General features: G+C 36.2%; 1 protein-coding gene across 1 annotated transcript in view; it reads right to left on the bottom strand.

Moving 5' to 3' along the window:
* Window positions 1-26,853, bottom strand: part of SLC4A7 (solute carrier family 4 member 7) — a 136,389-nt gene that overhangs the window by 77,193 nt on the left and 32,343 nt on the right. Inside the window, exon 2 of the mRNA XM_007936274.2 lies at window positions 1,697-1,778. Coding sequence (XP_007934465.1) covers window positions 1,697-1,778 — 82 coding nt within the window. The remainder of the gene's footprint in view (window positions 1-1,696; window positions 1,779-26,853) is intronic.

Below are 26,853 nucleotides of genomic sequence, written 5' to 3'. Positions count from 1 at the left end.
TTGAATCTCCTTTTTAAAAACAACAGATTAATAGCTCCTATAGTAATAGCTGGGAGTTCTGGTAGCATAGTGCCTAAGGCATGTGACTGCTAACCAGAAGGCTGGAGGTTCAAACCCACTAACCACTCCTCGGAAGGAAAGTTGGACAATCTACTTTCGTGGTGATACCACCTTGGAAACCCAAGGAGGGGTCACTATGAGTCAGATCTGACTCAATAACAGTAAGTTTTTTTTTTTAAATAATACTAGTTCTCACAGAAGACTTTTAAGGATATAGTTCCCAAAAAGACTAAAAGAAAAAGAAGTCTATAAAAACATTTGACATGAACATCACCTTAATCAGGTGTTCATGATTAACATCACTAGTAAGTCATGTTGATATCATGTGTCCACTGATATGATATAAGGAGAAGGGCCTATTACCTCTGTGAACTTCTTTCCAAATATTCATAACCTCAGTATATTCATGTGACAATATCAGACAAACCCAAAATAAGGGATAGTCTATAAAATACCTAATTACTACTCTTCAAAGGGAAGGCTGGAGTTCAAACCCACCAGCCACTCCTTAGAAGGAAAGTTGGGCGATCTACTTCCGTAGTGACACTGCCTCGGAAACCCAAGAAGGGATCACTATGAGTCAGGTCTGACTCGATGGCACATAACAACAACAACAACAACACTACTCTTCAAAGTATCCAGGTCAAGAAAGACTGAAAAACTATCAGAGATTAGACAATACTAAGGAAACATGACCACTGAATGGACTATGGGGGGATCTTAAACTAGACCCTAGAAAAGACAAAAAGACATTAGTGGAAAAACTGGTAAAATCTGAATACATTCTGTAGTTTAGTTAACAGTATTGTACCAATCCATCGAGTCAGAGCCAACTCATAGCGACCCCTTCTTGGGTTTCCAAGGCAGTATCTCTATGGAAGTAGATTGGTCAATCTTCCTTCCGAGGAGCGACTGGTAGGTTTGAACCACCAGTCTTCTAGTTAGTAGTCAAATGCCTTAGGCACTATGCCACCAGAGCTCCAATAATAGTATTATACCTATGTTGGTTTCTTCATTTAGATAAATATATGATCTTTATATGAAATATTAACATTAAAAGAAGCTGGTGAAGCATATGCAGTAACTAATTCGATCCATAATTTTATGCTGTGATTATGGTGGCATTTTAAAAGGCTGATATAACAGACCTATTAAATGAACATTTAGATGACAACTAATAAGTGTGCCTTATTAGTCTGGTACTCTAGTTTGCTAATAATGCAAATTACCCAGCCTGCGAGAAATAAAAAATAAAAGAATTAACTGATTTTGTAGTTATAGTCTCTCAATTTTCCAACTTAAGTAACAGTGACACCAGTGAAGTTTGAAAGCATTCTGAAATCTGTTATGCCACTAATCTCAACCAATAGTAAATAATTAGGAAAGGCACATGTGGGGATTCCTATGGTTACTGGCAATGCTCTATTTCTAGATATGGATGTGGTTACATGTGTGCCTGCGATATTAATTTTTAAACCATACTCAGAAAAGTGTGGAGCATTCTACTAAATATACATTCTACCTTTCAACAACAAAAATGTTTCAATAAACAGTATGCACAACTTACAGGAAAATAATAAACCTTCATTAGCTATCTATTCTGCTAAACAAATTACGTTATTTTAAATAAACTTACTTTCTAGTTCTTCTTTTTCAAACTTGGTATTCACAGTTGAGCTGGTTTTGCCAAGATCCACAACAGCTTCCTCATCAGGACCCTAAAAACAAATTATTCTCATTCACACATGAAATCAAAATTTAATAAGGTCCCACATGTGTATTATTTAGGACAGTCAAAAAAATATGTAACAGACTGCCTTATTCTCAAAGAACCAAATTCTTTTTATAGCTAACTGTACTCTTTTTTAAAGATGTGTAGAAGGTGTCTGAGATTGAATTGTTGGCCCAAAAAATATGTCAACTTAGTTAGACCATGATTCTCATTGGCAGTTATATAATGATGTAATCATCCCCCATGATGTGATCTAATGTGCTCAGCCAATCAATCAGTTATAAGAGTAATCGATTAGAGTAGGATGCAAGATCCTTGCTTAGGTCAAACCTCTGAACCATGTAAGGGAATTAGGATAGGATGTAATACCCTGACTCAGGTCACAGCCTTGATCCAACGTGAGTAAAGTTTTCCTGGGGTATGCCCTGTATCACCTTTTGTCATACAGGAGAGAAAAGTGACAAAAGAAACAGGGGTCTGACTACCACCAACAGGAGAGAGCTAGGAGTAGAGTGCATCATTTCGATCCAGAGTCGCTACACTGGGAACCTCCTAGACCCAGGGGAAGAATGATGCCAAGGCACATGGTGATCTCTAAGAACACTGGGCCCATAGGTACAGAAAGGAGATAAGGTCCTTCCTCCTAAACTATGAGCCAACAGAGAGAAAGCCTTCCCCTAAAGCTGGCAGCCTATGTTTGGACTTCCAGAATTCTAAAGTGTGAGAGAATAAAGTTCTATTTGTTAAAGGCATCATCCACTTGTAGTATTCCTGTTTTAGCAAACGAGATTACTAAAACAGAAGGCTTCTTTTTTTTAATCCACAGGAGATCATTTAAAACCTCATACTTTTCCTCCTTCTGTCACCTCAATTCTTACCAAAATGACCTCAGGTAAAAAAAAAAAAAAGGAAGAAAGAAAGAAGAAACCAGAAAACTGTAACACAACTATTGCAGAAGGCCTAAACACAAATAGAAAATGTATTTGCCAAGAAAACAATCTTTTACTGGTTTTATGGAAATCAAGTTTTTCTTTGGCTGTGTAAATTCAATTCAACGAACATAATAAAATTAAACAGTTTAACTGTATTTCTCAAGATTTTTAGGCTTTTGTATTTCTAAATGTCCAAACGTACCAAAAGATTAATAAGTAACTGATAAATATATTCACTTCATTCTCAACAGAAAGACACTCCAGATCACAGACTAAAGAAAATGTGAGAGTGATCCTTTGATGTCAGTATGGAACTGTTTTTCACTCTTAGGCTCAAATTAAAATGAGAACACTTAGCTATATGAGATTATGGTTAAATACATATAAGTAGTCAAAAATCAATCTATGGAGTTAACATTTATAACATGAGTCAATAAGATAAAAGACTTAAGTGCCATAAAAATCCAAAGTTCTTTAGTTCAAGCTCACTCCTGTTAGGCTGATAGTCTGGCAACAACCACACCAATGCAAAGCTGCATCTGCCACTAAACACTGTAAATGACACACAGAAAATTATGTAAGTTTAGTCTATAGACATAATACCAAGAGCCAATCAAAGTTATAAAGAAAAGGTAAAGACATGCCAAAAATTAACATCTAAGGAGATTCTAGCTTTGAGTTGTAAATATGTGCATTCACAATTTTGTTCCACTCTTCAATTCAACAAAAAGGCCACAAAATACTTAATGTAAAATACTGCATATGCATAAGATTTTTAAGAGGAAAAAAAAAAATCTTAGTTTAACTTCCCTTCTCAACTTATAATACTTTCAAAGAAGCATTAAAATCATTATTTATTATGAACTTATTTTGTACAAGATTCTAAGCCACAGATAAAGATGAACGAATCCTCTTTCCTCAAAAAGTCTTCTATCTAGGCCTGGGCTATAGCTGATGCCACTGGGACCAGCTGCGACTCACTCTGGAATCATACCTGGTACAGGGCTGCTGAAGCTGTGTGAGGAGATGTTCCACCATTCCAACTTTCACTGGGTATCAGGCATGGGGCACCAGGACTCAGTCTCATCTGAAATTGACACCACAAGGTGTCGCAAGGTGCACCCAGACCAGGTGGGCAAGATGACTAGAACGATGTCACCAGTCACTTCCAATTCTCTCAGGGAAGTCTACTTAATTTTAAGTAACAAAGAATTGGAAGCAGTGTACAATTAGCAGGAATAGTGAACAAGAACACTGCTATGCTCAATGGAGAGCACAACTGAGAAGTATTGGAGGTAGGTCACTCTTTAAAAAGAGTATCTTTGAAGACTGACAGTCAAACTTTTGAAAAGACATACAAGAATCCTAAATAAGACCAGCCTGATATTAAATAGCCTACCTGGATTTCAAGGAGCCCTGTTGGCACTGTGGTTAAATGCTAGGCTGCTAACCAAAAGGTGAGCAGTTCGAACACACCAGCTGCTCCACAGAAGAAAAATAAGGCAGTCTGCTCCAGTAAAGACTGCTGTTGTTGTTGTTATGTGCCGTCGAGTCAGACCTGACTCCACTCCTTGGGTTTCCGAGGCAGTATCACTACGGAAGTAGGTTGCCCCATCTTCCTTCCGAGGACTGGCTACAACCGTGGAAAGGGGCAGTTCTACTCTGTAAGTCCTCAAAAACATCAACCATGTTTTTGGTTTTCTGAGACTTCAAGGGTTCTAAGAATCAGATCGTGGAATCTGTGTTGTATGTGCAGTCCACAGAGCAACCCAGAACAAAAACATGACTCAGCAAGCCTTTCACACTAACAAGATCACATACTATCACTCCTTTCTCAAAGTATAGAGCAAATGGTGATACAACGAAAAAGAGGGTTTGAGAAGAGGCTGGAGAATAAGAAACGAGGAGGAAGGAGCTGGGGCTTGATGAAGGGGTGAATCACCTGAAAGCAGTCATTCAGAGTAGACATAAAGATGGACAAAGAAATGAGTAATTACCTCCTTTAGGCAAACTGATAGAGAGAGAATGTACTTACAGGGGGAGGGGGAACCAATGGGTACGAGTTTGTTTTTGAGGTGATGAAAAAGTTTTGAAAATAGAGAGTGATGATGGTTGCACAACACTGTGAATGTAAGTAATGGCAGTGAATTTTATACTTAAAAATGGTTGAACTGGCAAACCCCGTGTTTTACACAACAAAATTTAAAAAAAAAAAAAAAAAGAACAGAAAAACACAAATGTAACATAAGATCCCAGACTGGATTCTGAATAAGAAATAAAAATACCCAAAAGGACATTATTGGGCCCACTGGCAAGATTTAATTATTTCCTTTAATTTAGGTAATGGCATGATACCGATGTTCAAATTCCCAATTTTGATCATGGTACCACTCACTGTTATGTGAGTGAATATCCTTCTCAGGAAATACACACAAGTATTTAAAGGTAGAGAGACATGATGTCTACAAGTTACTCTCAAATGGTTCAGAAAAACATAATTACTATATATATAAAAAGGGAGCTCTGGTAGCGTAGTACCTAAGGCACTTGACTGCTAACCAGAAGGCTGGCGGTTCAAACCCACCAGCCACTCCTTGGAAGGAAAATGGGGCAATCTACTTCCGTAGTGATACTGCCTCGGAAACCCAACAAGGGGTCGCTATGAGTCGTGTCTGACTCAATGGCACATAACAACAACAACATATATATAAAAGCAAATTTGGCAAAAAACTATTAAAAATTAGTAAATTTTGATGAAGGGGTATACAGGTTCTTTGTACTATTACTGCAATTTTCTGTATGTTTGAAATTACCATAAAATGTTAAGTTTTTTTAAAAAATAAAGTTAGTCAACAATGAAGGAAGAAAAAGGGAAAGGGGCAATTTTCTGTCTTAGAGGGAAGCAAAGTCTACAAACTTTCTGCAACAAAAAGGAAAGGACAGTTTTAAAGAAAGAACAGAAATCATGGAATGTGTCTTCTTCTAAGGTCCTGTCATTCCTTATGCTTTAACTGGTACCTCTGTAGGCAAAGTACAGTCAAAATTTGAAGACAAAAGTAAATCGAACCCTTGAGAGAAGTTGTGTTTCCTGCCTAAATTATTCCTGTCAACTATGTAAACCAAACAGAACCTCTCAATCTGATGTTTCTATTTCCTAGAAACCTGACATTCTACCAGGTCCTCACATAAAGGAATATGATGACAATAGGTGAGAGTGAGGAGGACAATATACTTCCTGACAGCACCTGCTTCCACAAATCTTCTGTAAATGGAACTCTATTTGGAGTATGAATCTGTTACATATACCTTGAGCAGTTGTCAGTTTACAACAAAAGAATGAGCTGTGGAATATTTTACAGAACAACGAACTTCTCCATTGGAACAGGTACTCTACCTGATAAACATCCTCAAAACACTTGCTGAACAGGTGTATCTTTTGAATACTTGTCAGGGTGCTTTTAGTTTTAGTATTAATGATCTTGAACAAACCCTCTACCATTTTTGTTTCACTCAGCTGGGTTTGGTACTCTTACGCTTGAAGTACAGGAAAAACAGGTGTTCAAATCACTCCAAACATTTTCCAAGACTTATCCATAACTAAATAAATGAGTAAGAATGGCTGTTAAGTTCTTGGGGTTTTTCGTTTTCTTTTTAGAGTAGCTTTTGTTTTTCAGACCAGTTTTAGGTTTAACAAAAAAAAAATCATGTAGGGAGCACAGGAGTCACTGTACACCCTTCATACCCCCTACATGCTGTTTCTCCTATTATGAACACCATGTACTGTTGTGGTGATGAACTAATGTTGATACACTATTACTGACTGAAGTTCATAGTTCATTCTTTATGTTCTTTGTCTTGTGGGTTTTGACTAAAGCACAATGTCAAAATGTGTCCACAATCTATCATTCAAAAATTTCACTGAGATTAGGACCACAGCCCATGGGATAGCTCAGTCAAGTGGTATAATATAGTTCATAAACTATAATTATATCTTAGTTTGATGAGTAGTGTCTGGAGTTTTAAAAGTGTGTGAGCGGCCATATAAGATACAACCATTAGTCTCTACTCTTTTGGAGGAGAAGAGAATGAAGAAAAACAGAGACTCAAAGAAGAAACTAGTCTGTAGGACTAACAGTTTATAAGAACCACATCCTCATTAATCCTGAGATCAGAAGAACTAAACGGTGTCCAGCTACCACCCTACCAACCATTCTGATCAGGGTCACGATCAGGGCCACAATAGATGGGCACTGATTAAATGGGAGGCAAATGCAACAAACCTCAAGTTCTTTCTTTATTTTTTTTTAAAAGCCAGACTTACTGGAACAGTTGAGACTGGAGGATTCCCCAAAAATCTTGACCTGATAAATTCTTTAAACCTTTAACCAAAATAAAGGTCATCTTTAAGCTGAGTAACAGATTGGTTCACAAAATAAAGAGAACCATGGCAGGTAGTTTGGTTTTGATGGTTTTAGCACCCACTAAGTATTGTGCTCCTTTAAAAAATCATCTACGTGAGAAAAAAGGTCACCAATTATTTTAAAAGCAAGATGAGAATGTAACAGAGCAGGGAAACTAAATTAATGAAAACATACCAACCGGAACAGAAATAATGAGAATGTTCATACATTGTGAAAAATCTAACCAATGTCACTGAACAATTTGTGTTGAAATTGTTGAATAGGAATAGGAATCAACTGCTGTTTAAACCGTCACTGAAAACACAATAAAATATTATTTAAAAAAAAAGTTTCAACTGCCCTAAAAATGCTCCCTGCTCCACCTACTCCTCCTTCCTCCCTCGCATGGCAACTACTGAGCTTTTCCTGCTTCTACAGTTTTGCTTTGTCCAGAATGTCATATGTCTGGAATCATGTTATATAGTTTTTCAGACTTGCAATGTCATATGTCTGGAAGCATGTTATATAGTTTTTTCAGACTTGCAATGTCATATGTCTGGAAGCATGTTATATAATTTTTTCAGACTTGCTTCTTTCACTTAGCAATATGATTATTTATGATCATTATTAGATCATAATAATATGACCATTTAACAATATTTAAAGAATGTGCTCATTTAAAATATGATCTACAAAAAAAATATGAATGTGTTTAGGTTAGACAGAGAAGAGGAAGATAGTCCCAGTCAGTGTTATGGCAGACATCCCAGGTTAAGTAGCATAAAGAGACGAGTTTTTGTCTTGCCTCTAACTGAGCTTGTCTGAACTTGTTTCTTCACTTATAAAAAGGGTGAGAGAGTTGATTTAAATGACTTCTTAACACTCCTTAACTCTAACTTTGAAAGGCAAATATGTCATCTTGATCCTACAGCTTGCTGTACAGCAGTCATGATATGGGTTTTTTGAGAATAGTACAGGCTTTCACTTCTGTTTGTTGGGTTGGATTATGGTACATGAAAAAATATATTTAGATGAGTTGGTATGTACTTATTATATAAAATATTTTAGGAACTATTCAACTTAAAATTTCCATTTTGTAGACTAGTACATTCAATATCTATCGTATGCATAATAAAACAGTCCTCTTGCTAACAAGCTTTGTATACCATAATTTATCTAAGGTAATCACATGATACAGTTTGTTTCTGACGAAAAAAGTTAAAAAATACTCTTTAATTGTATTAAATATAATTTAATGCAGGTTGTTTGAAACATTTATTTTCATAAGACAGCATCAGGATAACTTGGTATAACAAAAAAAGTTCTCCCCCTCCAAGGAAATCTTCAATCTAATCATAAAAACAGGATATAAATTTTTTAAAAAAATAATTAACAAGACAAGGTAAACAGTTCTAAAAATTACAGAGTACAGAAGGACTGCCTAAGTTCACTCGAAAAAATATTGATATTTAACTACATTGAACCAGCTAGAAAAACAAAACAATAAAACTAATAAACAGGTTTTCAAGTTCCAACCATACATATCTACACTTGCTCTAAGAATGGGAAAACTCCTAGGATGGCAGTTCAGGGTTTTAAGCCAGAAGAAAAGCAGGTGAGTAGAAAAGGGAAAGAGATACTCCAGGATGTCAGTCACACTATCTCTAGAATAAGAGAAGCCTACCATTCTACCCTTACATAAAAGAAGATATGTCTTGCAATCAACCACGGAGAATGTAAAAATACTTGCATATGCTATAAAATGAAGCATAAATGACAATTATGAGAAGGGAAGAATACCCTATATTTAAAAAACAAAACAAAAACCCACAATTACTGTCAAGTTAATTATGAGCCATGGCAACCCCACGTGTGTCAGAGTGAAATGTGTTCCATAGGGTTTTCTATGGCTGTTTTTGTCAGAAACAGATCACCAGGACTTTCTTCCAAGGCACCACTGTGTGGACTAAAACCTCCAACCTTTCAGTTTGCAGCAGAGCACAATAACCACTTGCATCTCCAGACAGAAATCTCCAATTGTGTTCATACATGTGGGTTACAGTATAACAATTGTGTCTAATAAGAAAATACAAGCAGGTATTATAGCATGCAAACAGAAATAGCACTCCCCTATTCATCTGCAGTCAGCATTTTATGTGGCTGCTTACTTATGCTTAACAATAAGCTCATTTCTGATACTGATGAAATAAATAGAATAACCCTAATATTTTAGAAACAATAAATAAATAGAAAATAAATAGATATAAAATAGATATAGATATAAATAGATATAAAATAAATAATAAATAAATAGAAAAACCCTAAATTTCAGGATTTGCTTTTTCTTTTTCCACTCAGAAGGAAAAGGACCAAGGAATGAAAATTTTCAAAACAATTATTCTTTTATCAAGTTTTGTGATATAGACTTAAAAATGTTTATGAAAGAACAGTATTTTGAGTTTCAGCCCAAGGAGACATCACTTTACTATGTTGTTATTAGGTGGCATCGAGTCATCTCCAACTCACAGTGACCCCAATGCACAGCAGAACAAAACACTGCCCGTTCTTGCATCAGCATCACCATCCTTGCTATACCTGAGCCCATCGCTGCAACCACTATACTAACTATGTTGTTGTTGTTGTTGCTGTGTGCCGTCAGTCAGACTCGACTCATAGTGACCCCTCCTTGGGTTTCTGAGGTAGTATCACTATAGAAGTAGATTGCCCAACCTTCCTTCCTAGGAGTGGCTGGTGGGTTTGAACCGCCAGCCTTCTGGTTAGCAGTCAAGTGCCTTAGGCACTATGCTACCGGAGCACCCATACTGGATAAACCCCTTTACATATCCTGATCTAAGTCCTCAGCTTTAAAGTAGTGGGTTGTATTAAGCTCTCTTCTAGGTTTAAAATTCCTTTACAATAACAAGCCTAACATTATCAGGCTTAGGGGCATTTTACTTAGCTCTTGTGCACCTTTGTAAGCTCAATATGTATGTACTAAGTAAAACATCTTACTCAAAGCTCCAGGTAACGGAAAACTTTTTCTCCCAGTCGAAGACATCAGGTGTGAATGGGTTAAACTGATGCCTCACATTTCAAATAGAGTACCAACTTTCTAACTAGACTTAAATATAAAAACAACAAATAAGCAAATGGCAGAGGCTCAGCAGTGGATTCTAAAATTGTTTCCTCTTAAAAACAAAAAATTCAGACTGAAATTATATTAGACTAAGTGGAGAAAATTAGAACCTTGAAAAAAAAGTAAAAGTACTAATAATCCAACTGTTTTATAAGCCAAGAAAAATATAAGCATTCCTTGTTAAACTCAGAAAAGTAAATTACTTGAGGTCAATCCCTGTGACATTTAGCTAAAATAAAATACAGCCAAGTCTTTTAAAACAACAACAAAAACTGAATGCTAAAATTTGTGGGCTGCACTTTGCAAAACAGGACGTACAGGTATCAAACAATCTCCACAAGATATATACAAAGGAAAAGAGTAATTTTACAGTGGAAAAATCCAGGAGACATCACCTTGACTAAGTGATCAAATGATGTCAACATCATGAATTTCTTGATGGTTAAGAAGCACTGAGAAGGATATGTCATCATTTCTGTGGCAGTCTTACAAAAAACGCATACCCTCATTCCAATCATAAGAAAACATAAGACAAAGACAAAATGAGAGACATTCTATAAATACTTGATCCGTACTAATGAAAAGCATCAAGATGACAAAAGGCAACGAAAGACTGAGGAATCATTAAAGGCTGGAGGAGACTAATGAGAAATAACAGTCAAATGCTACAGAATTGAAAAATGACCATCAGGGAAAAACCAGTGAAATCTGAATTAGGTTTATCGTTTACTTAATAATATGGAATCACTGTTAACTTTCTCATTTTGTTCCTTTTACTATGGTTATATAAAATGTTAACAGCAGGGGAATTGCAGTGATGGATGTATGAGAACTCTCAGTATTATTTTTGTAGCCTTCAAGTGCAAAATAAATAGCTTTGCCTGTCTAGCAATTTTCCCTCCCCTCCCTGCCCATCCCTGGTAAACCAAAAAGACAAACTCACTCCATCAAGTCGATTTCGACTCATAGCAACCCCCTTGGGTTTCCAAGGTGGTAAATCTTTAAGGAAGTAGACTGCCCAGTCTTCCTTCCACAGAGTGGCTGGTGGGTTTGAACCACCAGCCTTCTGGTTAGCAGTCAAATGCCTTAGGCACTATACCACCCCTAGTAACCAACAAAGAAAATTTCCTTCCAAGTGTAAACCCTTCCATGACTTTTTATGCTAAAGGACTCATATGATATTTGCCCCTCTGTGATTGACTTACTTCACTCAGCATAATGTCCTCCAGGTTTATCCATGTTATGAGGTGTTTTGTGGATTCTTCATTATTCTTTAGCATTGCATAGTATTCTATTGTGTATATGTACAATAGTTTGGTTATCCATTCATTCTACTGATGGGCACTTAGGTTGTTTCCATCTTGCTGCTACTGTGAATAGTGCTATGATGAACATGGGTATTCATATATCTATTCGTGTCCTGGTTCTCACTTCCTTTAGGATACATATCTAGTAGTGATATTGCTGGATCAAATGGTATTTCTAATTCCAACTTTTTAAGGAAGCACCATACCATTTTCCACAGTGGTTGTGTAATTTTACAGAAGGGGCGTAGTCACCAAAATGCAACAGCCAGTCTCTCCCAGTCTAGAGCAAAGAAGAATGAAGAAAATCAAAGACACATGGAAAACTAATGCAGGGGACTAGTGGACCATGTGAACCTCAACCTATATGCCCCTGAGACCAGAACAACTAGATGGTGCCCGGCTATCACTGTCAAGCACTCAGAAAGGGATCAAAATAGGAGATACTGGATAGAGTAGGAGAAAAACATGGACCGAAACTCAAAATCTTAAAATAAAAAAAAAACAGGCTTCCCAGTCTGATGGAGACTGGTGGAACCCCTGAAACTCTGGGCCTTCGTCACCCTTCAAGCCGGGAAATGAACTCACCCCTATGGCTCAACTTTCAGCCAAATAATAGACAAGCCTATAAGGTGAACAGTAACACCAAGAGGTACAACACTTCTTAAAACAATCAACCATACAAGATCAAAAGGGCAGGATTTGCCCAGAAAAGCTCAGAAGACAGGAAGGGACAGGAAAGAAGGGCAAATGGAAATGGGAAACACAGAGAGGAAGTGGGAAGAGTGTTGTTACACTGTGGGGATTACAACCAAGATCATGAAACAAAATCTGCAGGAAATGTTTAATGGAAAACCAATGTGCTCTGTAAATTTTCACCCAAATCATAATAAAAAGTTAATAATATTAATATAAAAATAGTAAAAAATATTCTCCAACTAGAATTAAACAGACTTTTTACTAATGCTTTTAGAATAATCCAACTTGAAAACACTACCAGTTAAATAAATAGAAAACATAATATAATTAAATAAAATCAGAACCTTTATAAATACATGCTTAGGTGTCTTCAGACCACAGATGGAGGTTAAACCAGTAATGCTGGATGGTATAACCAAAGAAAGCAAATAAATTAAGTAGAAGAGAGATTGGGGGGACTGGGGTAACCTGTAACAGTGAGGGCTCAGGCATATAACAAAGGAGAAAAAAAAAAAATCAGAGAATGATTAGGTAGGTAGAATGAAAGCCAGAGGAGAGTGGTGGCATGGAAACCAAAGTCACAGGAAGTCATAAGAGCCAAGAGCTGGGCAACAGTGACCACTAGGAAAGAATTAAATAATATTAATAATGAAATAAATTAAAATTACAATAGCACCTAAAATACCCCACTAGGTATCATTTTGCTAGAATGAAGTTTACTTTTTTATCCACCCAATCACACAGTATTTTTCCAATTTTCCGTGAAGATAAACTTTTCAGCTACTCCTGCTTTGTGGCTGCTCTTACTGCTCAGCACCTTCTCTAGCACCGGTAACAATAACCAGGATGACACCTAATTAGTTATCTTCTTACCACTTTCAATGTTCAAACATCAAGTGGGTGACCAGTTTATTTCAGAAAGGCTCAAACAGGAGGCTGGATAACATGATCTTTTAAGGTCTCTCCAACTTTTAATCCAAAATAGCATCATTCTTTTATGTATAGCTTTTCTCAGTGTATACAAAGTACATTCATATACAATTGTCCCTAACTATCCTAAACTCTCAGTATCCAAATTCTTATTACCTAAATTTGGGAATTAATAGATTTGATTAAATTAAAAAAAAATTCTCAGTACCCAAAACTCAGAACTGGACACAATATTTGGGAAAAAAAAGAAAAAGAAAAATGTGTATCTCTTGATATCTAAACTTACTTTCTAATGTACAGATATTCAAACTGTAGAATTAAATAGATATGAATAGCAAAACATTTGCATATGCCTGGATAACTGATGTTACTCAGAGAAGTAAATGACTTAGTAAGCTCTGTATCTCAAAGAGTGGGAGCAGGCTACATAGATCATGAGACAATGCCACAAAATCAACAGAATTTATGGTTAATCGAACTGCTCTTATTATTCATATTCTCTTAGTAATAAGGGAACTAAATAGGAAACAATTTTAAAAGTACAAGAAAGAATAATTAACAATTACCATCAATTAAGCATGTCATGTTCTGAAATTCTTAGCTTTCCTCCAATGATTTCAAAAATAGGTACAAAAGACAAGCTCTCTCCTAAATCAAAGTCAGAGAAGTTTTTCCCAAGAGGTAGCATGCTGTCCATTCTAAAAGGGATTAACTGCTCTCATTCCAAACCTTCATTTAGCCTGCATAATTACCAGGATAGAGAGCAAAACAACACACTTAGCTCTACCCCCCCAAAAAAGACAAACAACAACAAAAATAAATCTTTCATTTTTATGTAGATATACTTATATACTTGCTGTTGTTATGTGCCGTCTAGTCGGACCCAACTCATAGTGACCCCTCCTTGGGTTGCCGAGGCAGTAACACTATGGAAGTAGATTGCCCAACCTTCCTTCCGAGGAGTAGCTGGTGGGTTCGAACTGCCAGCCTTCTGGTTAGCAGTCAAGTGCCTTAGGCCCTATGCTACCAGAGCTCTTTACTTACATACTTAGATGTACTAACAAGTAACACTAACCAGCTAAAAAAAATAAAATAACTTCAATGAAGAATATCACATTTACTTAAGATCACATATCCTTTAACCCCTAAATATCTATCATAGATAAATCTTCCAGTATTGCAAAAGCCAGCATGTAAGAAACAATTTCCCCAACAGATTGTCTCACAGTCTACCCAGCTTACCCCCATGAGACTCTCTGTGAAGCCTTGAGCAAGTCACTTAAGTTCTTTGAACTTTCATTTTCACTGAGGGATTGTTCATAATAATGGAAAAAAGAAAAGAAAGAAAGAAAAATGAGTGTCAATAGTGAGGAGATCTAATACTAAGAAATACTGAGACACTGGACAAACAGACCAAAAAATAAAGTAAATCTAAAGGTACTGATAAGAAAAGCGCTCCAGGTTTTATTGTTAAGTGAAACAGCAAGTTTTAGAAAAGGAAAATAAGATAACATTTATGTTAAAACAATACTCATAAGAAGCCAAAGTTTTATTTCTATTTATCTATTCCCATTTGTATTTACTTAAGTAAAAGCAAAGAAAACAGTCTGATAAGCTCTGCATCAAATTGTTAGCACTGCTCACTTCTCAAAAGGGGAATAAAAGCCAAGTGAGCATATTATTTTACTGTCATTGTATAGGGTTGCTATGAGTCAGAATTAACTAATGGCAGTGGGTTTGGTTTTGGGTTTTGGTTTTGCATAAGAATGCTCCCATTTGGAACTTACATAACAAACTAAAATTTTCAAAGTCAAAAAATTTACAGCACTTGAAAGGTCACAGCCATTGAAAACTGGATGGAACGCAGTTATATCCTGACTCAAACAAGTTTGCCATGACTCAGCATTGACTCTACAGCAACAGGTTTGGGTTCTTAGTTCTGTAAAAATAAGAAGGAAAAAAGTATCTGAATTTTCTCCTTTCCTTTAAAATCATTGGTTAGCTTTTCAATAACTCTGAAACAAGAATCATTAGAAAGTCAGATGTCTTCAATAAATGCAAATATTAAGTAGGTCATACAAACTGGCCACACAGTAATACAATTTAATTATCAAATAGGCAGACTACATATGGCTACATACTGAAAACTTAGAAAGAAACCATTTGGTATTTCAAGGGAAAATACATATTTTGAAACTAACATACTATATTTTAAATTCTGTCATTTAGGATAATGTTTTAAGTCATAGTCCTTAATATAGATTATGTAAAGTATGATTTTATTTTTTTAAAGTATATAAAAAATATATATACACATTAAATATCTGGAAGGCTAATCATCAAATTGCTAACACACATCAGTCTGATGACTGGGAAAGTAGAGGGGAATAACACAAAGAGACATAATCCTGCAGTGTTTAATTTTTGTTAAAACATGCATGTTTATTTTTAGTAATTAAAAAACAATAAATTTAAATTTCAATTAAATATGTCAGTTATTTTTAAATTTGCATCTAGAAAAGCCTCTTCTTTCTCCCTTTTTACTTCTAAGAACATTGTGAAAAATTAAAAATATTAACAGCAAAGAGCAACCCTGATATCAAAATGTTTTTGCCGTTAACCTAAGATAAGTGAGTCACACAAGGCCACTGCTTTTAAAGTCTAGCTAAAATGAAATAAAGTCATGGCACTAGGAAAACTCAAATACACAAAATAATAAAAAGGTGTCCAAATTACACCAATGCAGGACTGACTCATTCTAATATTAAGTAAATTATTTAGTCTTGGCTTCAAATTTTTACTGATAAAAAAAGATAACTATTGAGACTAACAGAAGCTCTGGTGATATGGTAGTTAACGCATTTGACTGCTAACCAAAAGGTCAGTGGTCAACCCCACCAGCCGCTCCACAGAAGAAAAATGAGACAGTTTGCTTCCATAAAGATTTACAGCCCTGGAAACCCAATGGGGGTCACTATGAGTTGGAATCAACTCGATGGCAATGAGTTTGGTTTTTCTAGTATTGAGAATAAAAATGCTCTATAACATAGAAGACAGAAGATTTAAGAATCATCCATGTACGATTTAAAGTTTAAATTCTCTGTATATGAAAAGACACATATACAGGTTATTTACAACATCACTTGTATTAAGAAAAGACGGGTGCGGTATAGTAAATTACCTAGTGTGGCTTTTCTACCCATAAATCTTTGTAAACTCTGAGGTGGAATGTGCCATGAGCAACTGAGGAGCTCCTGATTGCTAAAGTTGTCCACCTGGGGTACTTCTGTTGACAGTGGCACTAAACAATGTTCTGGCAGGTTCCCGCTCTCTCTCAGGTGCTTAGAATTCTGATGGTATGATTGGTTGGTTTGGCCACTCTGCTGGGCTCAAAAGGAAGCCTCCTAGAGGCAGAACTCTCTCTCTGACTGCTGTATGAGGAAGGACACGCTCCTGAGAGACATGCACTGCTGGGAAAGGGATGCAAGAGACATGCATTGCTGACAGAGACACCAAGGGACACACACTGCTGGGAGAGAGACTATGAGAGACTGGTGGCTGAGAGACAGTGGGCTGGGAGAGAGACTGAGCATTTTTCCTGAACTTGAATTGTAGTCTGTGAGTTCTGTGTGGCCACTGCAGTGAATTATCGAACCCATGAGAGAGGTGGTGGATGCTTTGGGAGGAATGGTTGGTGAGAGGGCTAGAGGGAGACAGCATGTCTGGCCTTGCAGTAATAGGCCTTGGACGACTGATGGTGATTCTGTCTTCCTCTTGTGGGGTTAGAGGAGGTCAGAACATGTGGCCTCCCTGCCTTTTTAGCAACTGGAAACAACCAAAAAAAAAAAAAAACTTGTTGCCATCGAGTTAATTTCAACTCACACTGACCATAAAGAACAAGGTAGAACTGCTCCACAGGGCTTCCAAGGCTATAAATCTTTACAAAAGCAGACTGCTACATCTTTCTTCCAGCAAGTAGCTGGTGGTTCGAATTGCCAACCTTTTGGTTAGCAGCCAAGCACTTTAACCATTACTCCACCAGGACTCCTGGAAATACCAGGGTCTTTCAATAGAGGACTGGTTAAATAAACTATAGCATGTGTACACAAAGGAACACCAAGCTACTGAAAAAAACTGAGGACAATCTCTATATACTGGTATGGAAAAATAAGATCTACTGCAAAACAAAATACACACTAGGTAAAGAAACACATATATATTATGCTACTTTTTATTTAAGCAAGTCCCCAGAATAGGAATATACGAATTTGTATAATGAAACACTGTGAGGATATATAATAGTAAAACTAGTTACCTCCGGGAGCTCTGGTAGCATAGTGCCTAGGGCACTTGACTGCTAAACAGAAGGCTGGTGGTTCAAATCCACCAGCCACTCCTCAGAAGGAAGACGGGGCAATCTACTTCCATAGTGATACTGCCTCGGAAACCCAAGGAGGGGTCGCTATGAGTCAGGTCCGACTTGACGGCACATAACAACAACAACAACAGTTACCTCCAGCAGTAGAAGGAAACAAGGTAGACTTCTCCATTTAATATTTATATTACTTTAAAAAAAATAAATAAATAAACATGCAAATACAGGGATAAAATTAAATATGCAATGCTGTAAAAGTTACTTCCACTATCAATCTTGATTCTCATCCACAAACAGATTGTATGTAATATCTACCTTACAGTTGTTGGATGAGATACTATGTAAAAGTGCCAAAGTACAAGTGCATAATTGACAGGTGTTACTGAATCTGAATGAGGAAAATACACTGTTCATTTTTTTCTGTAAAACATACTTTCTAATCTACCATATAACTTTACAACTAGGTTAATTACAGAAGTCTTGTGAGTACTGACGCAAACAACTATTAATGTTCTGATTAAAACTGATATGAAGAATAGCATTGAGATTTAAAATGTATCCTAAATAGTATTATGGTTGTAAAAAAGACTTACTCCGAAGAGATGCATGCTTAAGTATCTAGAGATGAAATTCCTGCAACTAACTGTCATATTGATTTTAAAATGTATTAATTACTTTAAAGGATTTTTAAATTTTATGATAAATTCAGACTCTCCTAGAGAGTTCTGTAACATTCAGATTCCTTTTCCCATACTTAAGATGCTAATTCAGGAGGTTAAGGTGGAGCCCAAGCAACTGTATTTTTTAACCTCTCTATGTGATTGTAGTGCACACCAATGATTAAGAACTAAGTCCTTGAATTAAGTTAAAGACATAAAGCAGGTATTTTTAAATTGTTCTTCAACAGGAGCTGCTTCATGCTCTTAATCATTGTAGAAGCTCTCTCAGGGAATACTCTCACTTCATTAACACTGCTTTAATCCTTCAGAAAATTAAATGTTTTTCCAGTTCACAAAAAAGTACTGTAAGTTACTATTCACTTTCATTGCAATACAAGCAACCCTAAACCTGTAACTAGTGTTCCAAAGATTTATATATGAGAACTTTCCCCCAAGGTACATCAGGCAATCTATCCAAGCACAGGTAGTGCCCAACTTCTGTTCTGACTGCTCTGTTTTCATTATTAGTGTCCGTTACTGTTTAAGTTTATAAATCTGGGAGTGTTTTGAACAGTATATCATAAAATTGAACATCTGAGAATGATCCAAAAGCCAGACTCACTGTCATCGAGTGGATTCCAACTCAAAGCAACCCCTCCTTGGGTTTCTGAGGCGTTATCTCTATGAAGTAGACTGTCCAGTCCTCCTTCCGAGGAGTGGCTGGTGGGTCTGAAACTCCAGACTTCTGGTTAGCAGTCAAATGCCTTAGGCACTAGGCTACCAAAATGATAGTAATTTTATATCAGTAATGATAAGATATACAAAAAATAAAAAGGACAGTCATAAGTACAGTTTGTTATAACTCCAATACATCATAAGTTGGGGACCACCTGTATATTTAAATCACAATGTCCCCCAAAATACAAATTTCCTTCAAACAACCCAAACCCAACCCGAACAACCCCCATCACTAAGAGTTGAACTTAAATATTAGAAAAATTTAAAAGTACAGTTAAATAATCTTGTCTAATCCAGTTAAAGAACAAAATCATTAATGACTGCTGTTCTCTAAAATGAGAAGCCAAAGAAGGATACGCATAGTTTCAAAAGAACTCACTTGGCATTTTTTGTTTGGTCCATTACTATGAAATAAGCAGAAGAGAACGGGTCCTCAGGAAAATACTGATATATGGAAAAGTTACACTGCAAAGTTTAAACCTTGGAAATCATGTGGTTTCTATAGAAAAGATAAAGGCTGAGAAAAATGCTTTGTCACCAGACAGAGAGTAGAAGCTGGACAGAATCAGAAACTGAAACAAAAAGCTTCAAATTTTTTTATTTCAAATACCGTGATTGAATCTAAAGATAATTTGAATTTGAAGAAAGCTTAAAAGGGAGTTAGGGGGAATAAAAAGTGAACATCTTGAAGAAAGGAACAGCAAAAGAACTCAAAGTATAAAGCGTAAAAATTGCGAAGTAATGTCCCCCCAGTAACAAAGACGATACAGGTTAGTGACACACACAGGAATCTCTCATTTCAGGGTTATCAACTATAAGAAATTCTTTAAAAGAACTGAGATTTTAAAAAGTCAATTTCTGAAACTGATTGTATTTATAACTATCCTTTTAGTTTTTTAAAAAAATATATAAAAAGCACAGATATTCTGCACAAGAGGGGGAAAATAAAGGATCCTGCAAGTGTTTTTCTGCAAAAGAAGGTCCAGTGAGTGTCCCGCCAAGATCCTCCATCTTCAATCAGCATTAGTTGGATATTTTTAGCGTTGCACTGCATTTTTCTACTGAGGAAAAAAAGGAGGGGGCAGGTAATCTCTCAGCAACATGGTCTGTTCACCAATCTTTCCCCTGGAAAACACCTGTTTGCCATGTATCCTGAGACCATGAAAGAATTCTCATTTCCTTTGTGGGATAGTAATTAAGGAATTCATCTATTCATTCAACAAATATTTACTATGTGCTGAGCATTGGTCCTCATCCTGGGGATGTATCAGTGAATGAAAAACTAGTGGAATCAAAAGCTTAGCTTATCAATCAATGTACAGCTGAGATGTCACTTTCTATGGTAAGAAATCCAGAAGTAAACGAATTATCTGTCCCATTACTAATGAATAAATTAGAATGCACAAACTCACAGACATGGAATAGGCCAACTTTTCCAGTTCAATTTTCTCACTTTACAGATTAAAAGAAAACATATATACTTGTACACACAGCATATATGACTTAAGTCATACTGTTAGTTGGTGAAACAACTAAAATAAAAAGCCAATGTGTTAGTGTCCCGGTTACATTTCTTTATCCACTAAAGTATAGATCAAGACCACCTATAATACATGCTGAGAACATATAGTACTACTTCCTTACAGCATTTATCAAAACTTATAATACATATTTATATAACTTCTTGCTTAACTGTCCCTCAGGCTGAATAAAAGTAAGTTCCAATGGGGAGGAGTGATGAATGTCTCTTTTGCTCACATTGTATTCCCAGCTCTAAGCACAGTGCCTGGACCTTAACAGGTTCTCTAATAAAACACTTGCTGAATGTTGAGTATGTCTCAAAGGCCAAGACACTCTGCTGCTAAAAATTTATACTGGATCCATTTAAGGACTCCTTACAAACACAATTAAAGCTCCAACACAAACCAAATCCACTGCTGTCAAGTTCACCGCGACACAAAATGACCTTATAGTACAGAGCAGAACTGCCCCATAAGGTTTCCAAGACTGTTAGTCTTTACAGAAGCAGACTGCCTCATCTTTCTTCCACTGAATAGCTTCTGGGTTTGAACCACTGACCTTCTGGTTGGCATCCAGGTGCTTTTACCACTGTGCCACTAAGGGCTCCACAAATACAGACAGGTACTTAATATTTTGAAATTAGAAAATCAGTTTATAAACAAAAAAGTCTGACACCAACACATAATAAAATCAGAATTTAATTTGCAAATGGGAATTCTCCACAAAATAAATCTGGTTTTGTTAGAAACAAATTTTATCACAACATACCACATTTTACTAATTCTTCTCATAGTCACCCATCCTGCCTGAAGAAAGAAAAACTAACCATTTATATTTTCTTGGTCAAACTATCAGAATTGAGACTTAATATACCAAAGACACTGCATTACAAAAGCTATTAAAAGAATCCAATATTAAACAACATACTCATAAATCTAGTCTAATATCCTTTCTGATAGCCTGAGGTTTACAAAATCCATTATTAATTACAGCATCAAAAGATCCCTAAAACCCACCGCTGTCAAGTTGGATCTGACTCATAATGACCCTTCCTTGGTTTTCCAAGGCAGTATCACTACAGAAGTAGAATACCCAATCTGCCTTCCGAGGGGTGGCTGGTGGGTTTGAACCGCCAGCCTTCTGGTCAGCAGTCAAATGACTTAGGCACTACACCACCAGAGCTCCCAAAAGATCCCTACCACAAATTAATTTTTCCATTATAGAAAGCATACGTCTACAGTCCAAGAGAACCACCACCCATCATTATTACCCATGTAGAGTGATTTCAGTTAGCAAATACTGTAACTTCAAAACATACTTAACCATTAACTTAAAGTGCTTTCTTTCCTAACATATTAGCTAAATACAATTTTTTCAAGTCTCACTGAAGTGCTGGAAGAATTAATTTTACAGACTAATAAAGATGCTACAAACACAAGGATTTGTTCTTTTCAGCAGATGACTCGCACAGCCACGGACACAAAGGATGATACTATTCTAAGCCAGTACGAATAAACCTGACATTTCTCCAAGCTTCACTTCAAAACTTTGAAAGACATAAACTTGTTTTCAAATAAAATACAAGTTCATTACTATGTACATACAGGTAACTTCTTCTGCAGGCGAAATCTTTCCATAGTAATATACAAATGCCTTGTTTTTGAAAAGAGAAAGCAGTTAAGTCTTTTGAAGACTCCAAGGACAGTGAGTACATATCTGATTTAGGTCACTGTGCTTGGCAGAGATGAATTCTTCTAAGTTGCTTTTATGGTACAGCCAATCACTGTGTTCTAAGGCACCTAAGCTTCCACATTAATAACTACAATTCATACAGGGTTGCATAGCATAACAGATGTAGAAAGTAACATATGCATTTAATTATAACTTAAAATATACCAAAAGAGAAACTGAGCAACTAATTTTCAACATAAATCTTTCTGCAACATTAGTTCAAAAGACAGCATACTCTAAGGATGTATGTGCATGGATGTGTGAGGGTAATATATATGTTAGAGAACAAATTTTCAGTATTGTCAGCTAAATATGGTCCTTTTACTTAATTTTAGGAAAGGTTCAAAGATGCTTTCATCTGAAAAGAGTTTTGCCTTTCTAACATTAATGTATTTATATACCAACTTACATGTAGCTCTACAGAATTAAAGAATCACTTATGACTTGTAACCAAACAAAATATGGACAATAGCTAGAAGGGAACAGAGAAACAAGCATCAGCTCTCTAGCTTTTGGACTCAGAATTCCTGTACATTCAAAAATTACTGAAGACCTCAAAGGGTCTTTGTTTATCTAAGTTATATCTATCTACATTTACCATATGGAATTAAAACTGAGAAAATGTCAAAATATTTATTAATCATTTTTACAAATAATAAAGGCATTAAATATTAACATAAATAACATTTTAATGAGTAACTATTTTCAAAGCAAAACAAAATGTAGTGAGAACAGTGGCTTTTTTTTCCTTTTTTTTAAACATATTTGCAAATCTCTTTAATATTTGACTTAATAGAAGACAACAGGATTCTCAGATCTACTTCTGCTTTCAATGTGATGTGATTTGTTATTTGGTTGAAGTTTATGAAAAAAAAAATCCAGCTTTACACAATTATAATTGTGGATATTCCTCTTCTGATACTTCACCAAATCCAAAAAGTGGTCATTTCTTAAGGTTCCTTACAATGTCAAACTAAAACCATTTTAAACAAGCATTCTCTACATTTTATATTGCCACTCAGACATTTTTGGAAAGTAAGTGTTCACTTAATATTAGAGACTTTCCAAATGTCACATTTCATTATACAATATCAAAACACATATCTGTTAATATCACCAAAGATCTTATCAGATAAGAACAGATAATAAGAAATTGTAAAGCTCAGGCTGGTAAATACAAGCTTTCCAAAATTCTAAGTTTTAGATAAAGCTAGAGTTATCATTGTTAGCAAATACTATCAGTGTTTTTTTCTTAAAGTGATAGGTTTAATTTATTTCTGAGATAGTTACCTGCCAAATACCCAACTCTGAATTAATTATAATCTGTCATTCTTTCAAATAAAAGTGGTCTCCCCCACTTAAAAAATAAAAAGCTGTGAGTTGAGCTCACAACTTAAGCAATCATACATGTACTTTTTCTTCAGATAACCATACTTCAGTATGCAGTATAAGTGTTTTTATGCATATATCCCCACATCGTCATTCAGAACATTAAAATGACATGTACACAAGGGCTCAGATTTAATACAATGGCTATTAGTGAATAAACTTTGTTTTTTAAACTGAGAGTTCAAGGTGGTGAAAATTAAAACACTAACTAGTGCCTCTACGAAGATTTGTACTAAGGCATTAGCAGTTTTACCCACCAGTGCATCCATACCACCAGTACAAATTTCAACTCAGTGAAAACACCAATAATGTCTTGTTGTTGTTATGTACCGTCGAGTCAGACATGACTCACAGCGACCCCTCCTTGGGTTTCCAAGGCTGTATCACTACCGAAGTAGATTGTCCAACCTTCCTTCCAAGGTGTGGCTGAAGGGTTTGAACCGCCAGCCTCCTGGTTAGCAGTCTAGTGCACACTATGCTACCAGAGCTCCTGATAATGTCTTGTTGTTGCTGTTGTTATGTGCCGTGAAGTCGGCCCCAACTCATAGCGACCCCTCCTTGGGTTTCTGAGGCAGTATCACTACGGAAGTAGGATTGCCCAACCTTCCTTCCGAGGAGTGGCTGGTGGGTTTGAACCGCCAGCCGTCTGGTTAGCAGGCAAGAGTCTTAGCCACTATGCTACCAGAGCTCCCAATAATGTCTTAGTATTATAGAAATGGTTTTGACCTCAAAGTCCACCTGAAACCATCTGAGGGACTCCTGAGGATTCACAGATTATACTTTGAGAAGTATCATAAAAAGCTGAAGAATTGAAGAGTTGTAAGTGATCCACAATGATTAAGCACTAGTGGCGCAATAATTAAGCATTCAGATGCTACTGAAAGTTTGGAGGTTCACACCCACCCAGCAGCTCCAGGGGAGACAGAGAAGAGAACCTGGTCCCATTAAGATTACACCCTTGAAAACAGCAGCTCAATTCTGTCACATCGGGTTGCTGTAAGTCTGAATTAACTCCACAGAACCTAACAATACAACATCAGTAGGTGAATTTTATATAGTCTTTTTATTTTCTCCATAATGTTTGTTCAGTGAATATGTTAATGTATATAGGAAAAAGAATCAAGATTAAGAAACATTATTTTGATATTCTAGGTCTCTAGAAAATACAAATACTGATTATCTATTATGAGCCAAGAACTATGCTAACAGCCATCATACTATACATAGCACATTTAACCTTCAAATATGTTCTTTTAATCCTCTCAACTCTGACTAAATCTCAGAGAGGTTAAATCCCTTATCCAGAGACACAGAACTAGTAAGTAAGCAGTGGATTTAAAATTCAAACCCAGTCCTTCTTAGTACTCCACGCTTTTCCTGCACTCCAACTCTTTACAATAAAATCTAAGGAAAAAAATTTCTAACTACAGTTGATTGAAACAAAATTCCAACTGAAAATGAATGAATAAAACAAAAATTACCAGGTCCATATAAAATGCTTTCTAAGTTAAATTAAAAATAGGTGATTTGGATAGATGTTTTTCTAGGTACTATCAAATTCTCTATTTTAACAAAGCAAAAAGTACGTGTTTTCTATTTAATGTTTGTATCTCACAAAATCTTACTACCAGCCAATTCTATAGGATTCATTAATGAGATGCACTGAAGAAATAACAAAATAAGAAATTTAGAACAGAAATAATGTAGCAAACAGAGAAAAGGACCTTATTTGGACCTTCCACTCTACATGAAAGTGTGGATACCAAGCAGCAGACATGCTGTAGCCTTCAAATACAACTGGCACTTCTGAAGTTTATCAGAGTGGAGTAGAGTGGGTTATGGTTGGGGATGGTAATCGGAGAAAAAAAAAGTTTATTAAACTTCTTTAAGAATTAGAAACCTTAATATTAACAGTTACGATAAGCATATAATTAGTCATGTTTTCTAAATCTTCAACCTTTCTATGATCTATACTTAGCAAATGAACACAAATAGGGATGTCATTCACTAATTTTAAAAACTTTCAATACATCAAGCCCAGAATGAACAGCATCTGTAAACAGTCAGCTTAAATATCAATTTGCATGACAACTTCTTGAAATTTACTTCCTGTGGAAAATCCAGGCCCTCCCCACTATTACTTAAGAGCTTAACCTCTGAGTCAGGCACTTCTCTCCCTCTACAAGATTATAAAAGTCATGAGCATAGGGATTTCTGTAGAAGGAATGGAGGGAAGAAAGGAAGAAAAGAGGAAATAAAAGAAGGTATTAAGAGGGAAGAAGTGAGGGAGGGTTAAGTGACTACAATGGGGAAAGAAGCAATTAGGTGCACACAAACTTTTAATATCCCAAGTGGTAAAACAAAAGGTATTTTTCTTTCATCAAAACACAAAAGATCCATTCATCTGCCCAGCATGATACCTACTGTGACACTATCTTGGGCACTACTAAATCAATATAGGCATATCTCCTTTTTGCATTTCACAGATAATCGTGTTTTTCACAAATACGTTTGTGGTAACCCTGTGGCGAGGAAGTCTAGCGTGCCATTTTTCCAACACTATTTGCTCACTCCCTGTCTCTATGTTACATTTTGGTAATTCTCAAAATATTTCATACTTTTCATAATGCTATTTTACACTCAAAAAATGACAGTAGAACACACACCTAACTTTTATATGCACTGGAAACCAAAAAATGCATGTGACTTGCTTTATTGCAATATTTGACTTTTTGTGGTGGTGTGGAACCAAACCTGCAATATCTCCAAGGTGTGCCTGTATCCAAATACCCACTGCTGTCCAAAGATTTCAACTCACAGCTGTAAGACAGAGTAGAATTGCCTCCACAGGGTTTTAAAGGCTGTAAATCTTCACGAAAGCAGACTATCACATCTTTCTCCCATGGAGCGGCTGGTGCCTTAAAACACTGACTGATCTTTTGGTTAGCAGCTAAGTGCTTAACTACTGCACCACCAGGGCTCCTAAATAGAATTTAAAAATCAAGTTTACAAGCTGCCATCTAGATGCAATGATGGGTCTCTCCTCATCCAGAGCAAAGAAGAATGAAGAAAAACAAAAATTCATGGAAACAATTAGTCCTAGTGACTGGTACACCATCTGATCTGCAGCCTATACAACTATGAGAACAGAAGAACTAGATGGTGCCTGGCTACCACTGTCAACCACTTGGAGGGGGATCTATGTAGGAGATCCTTGATAGAGAAGGAAAACAATGTGGAACAAAAC

The sequence above is a fragment of the Orycteropus afer genome, unplaced genomic scaffold (genome assembly GCF_000298275.1).
Source record: "Orycteropus afer afer isolate SDZICR_OR568_19922 unplaced genomic scaffold, OryAfe1.0 scaffold00003, whole genome shotgun sequence".
NCBI lineage: Eukaryota > Metazoa > Chordata > Mammalia > Tubulidentata > Orycteropodidae > Orycteropus > Orycteropus afer.
The sequence above is the reverse complement of the archived record's forward strand: the minus strand, read 5'-3'. Positions and strand labels throughout refer to the sequence as shown.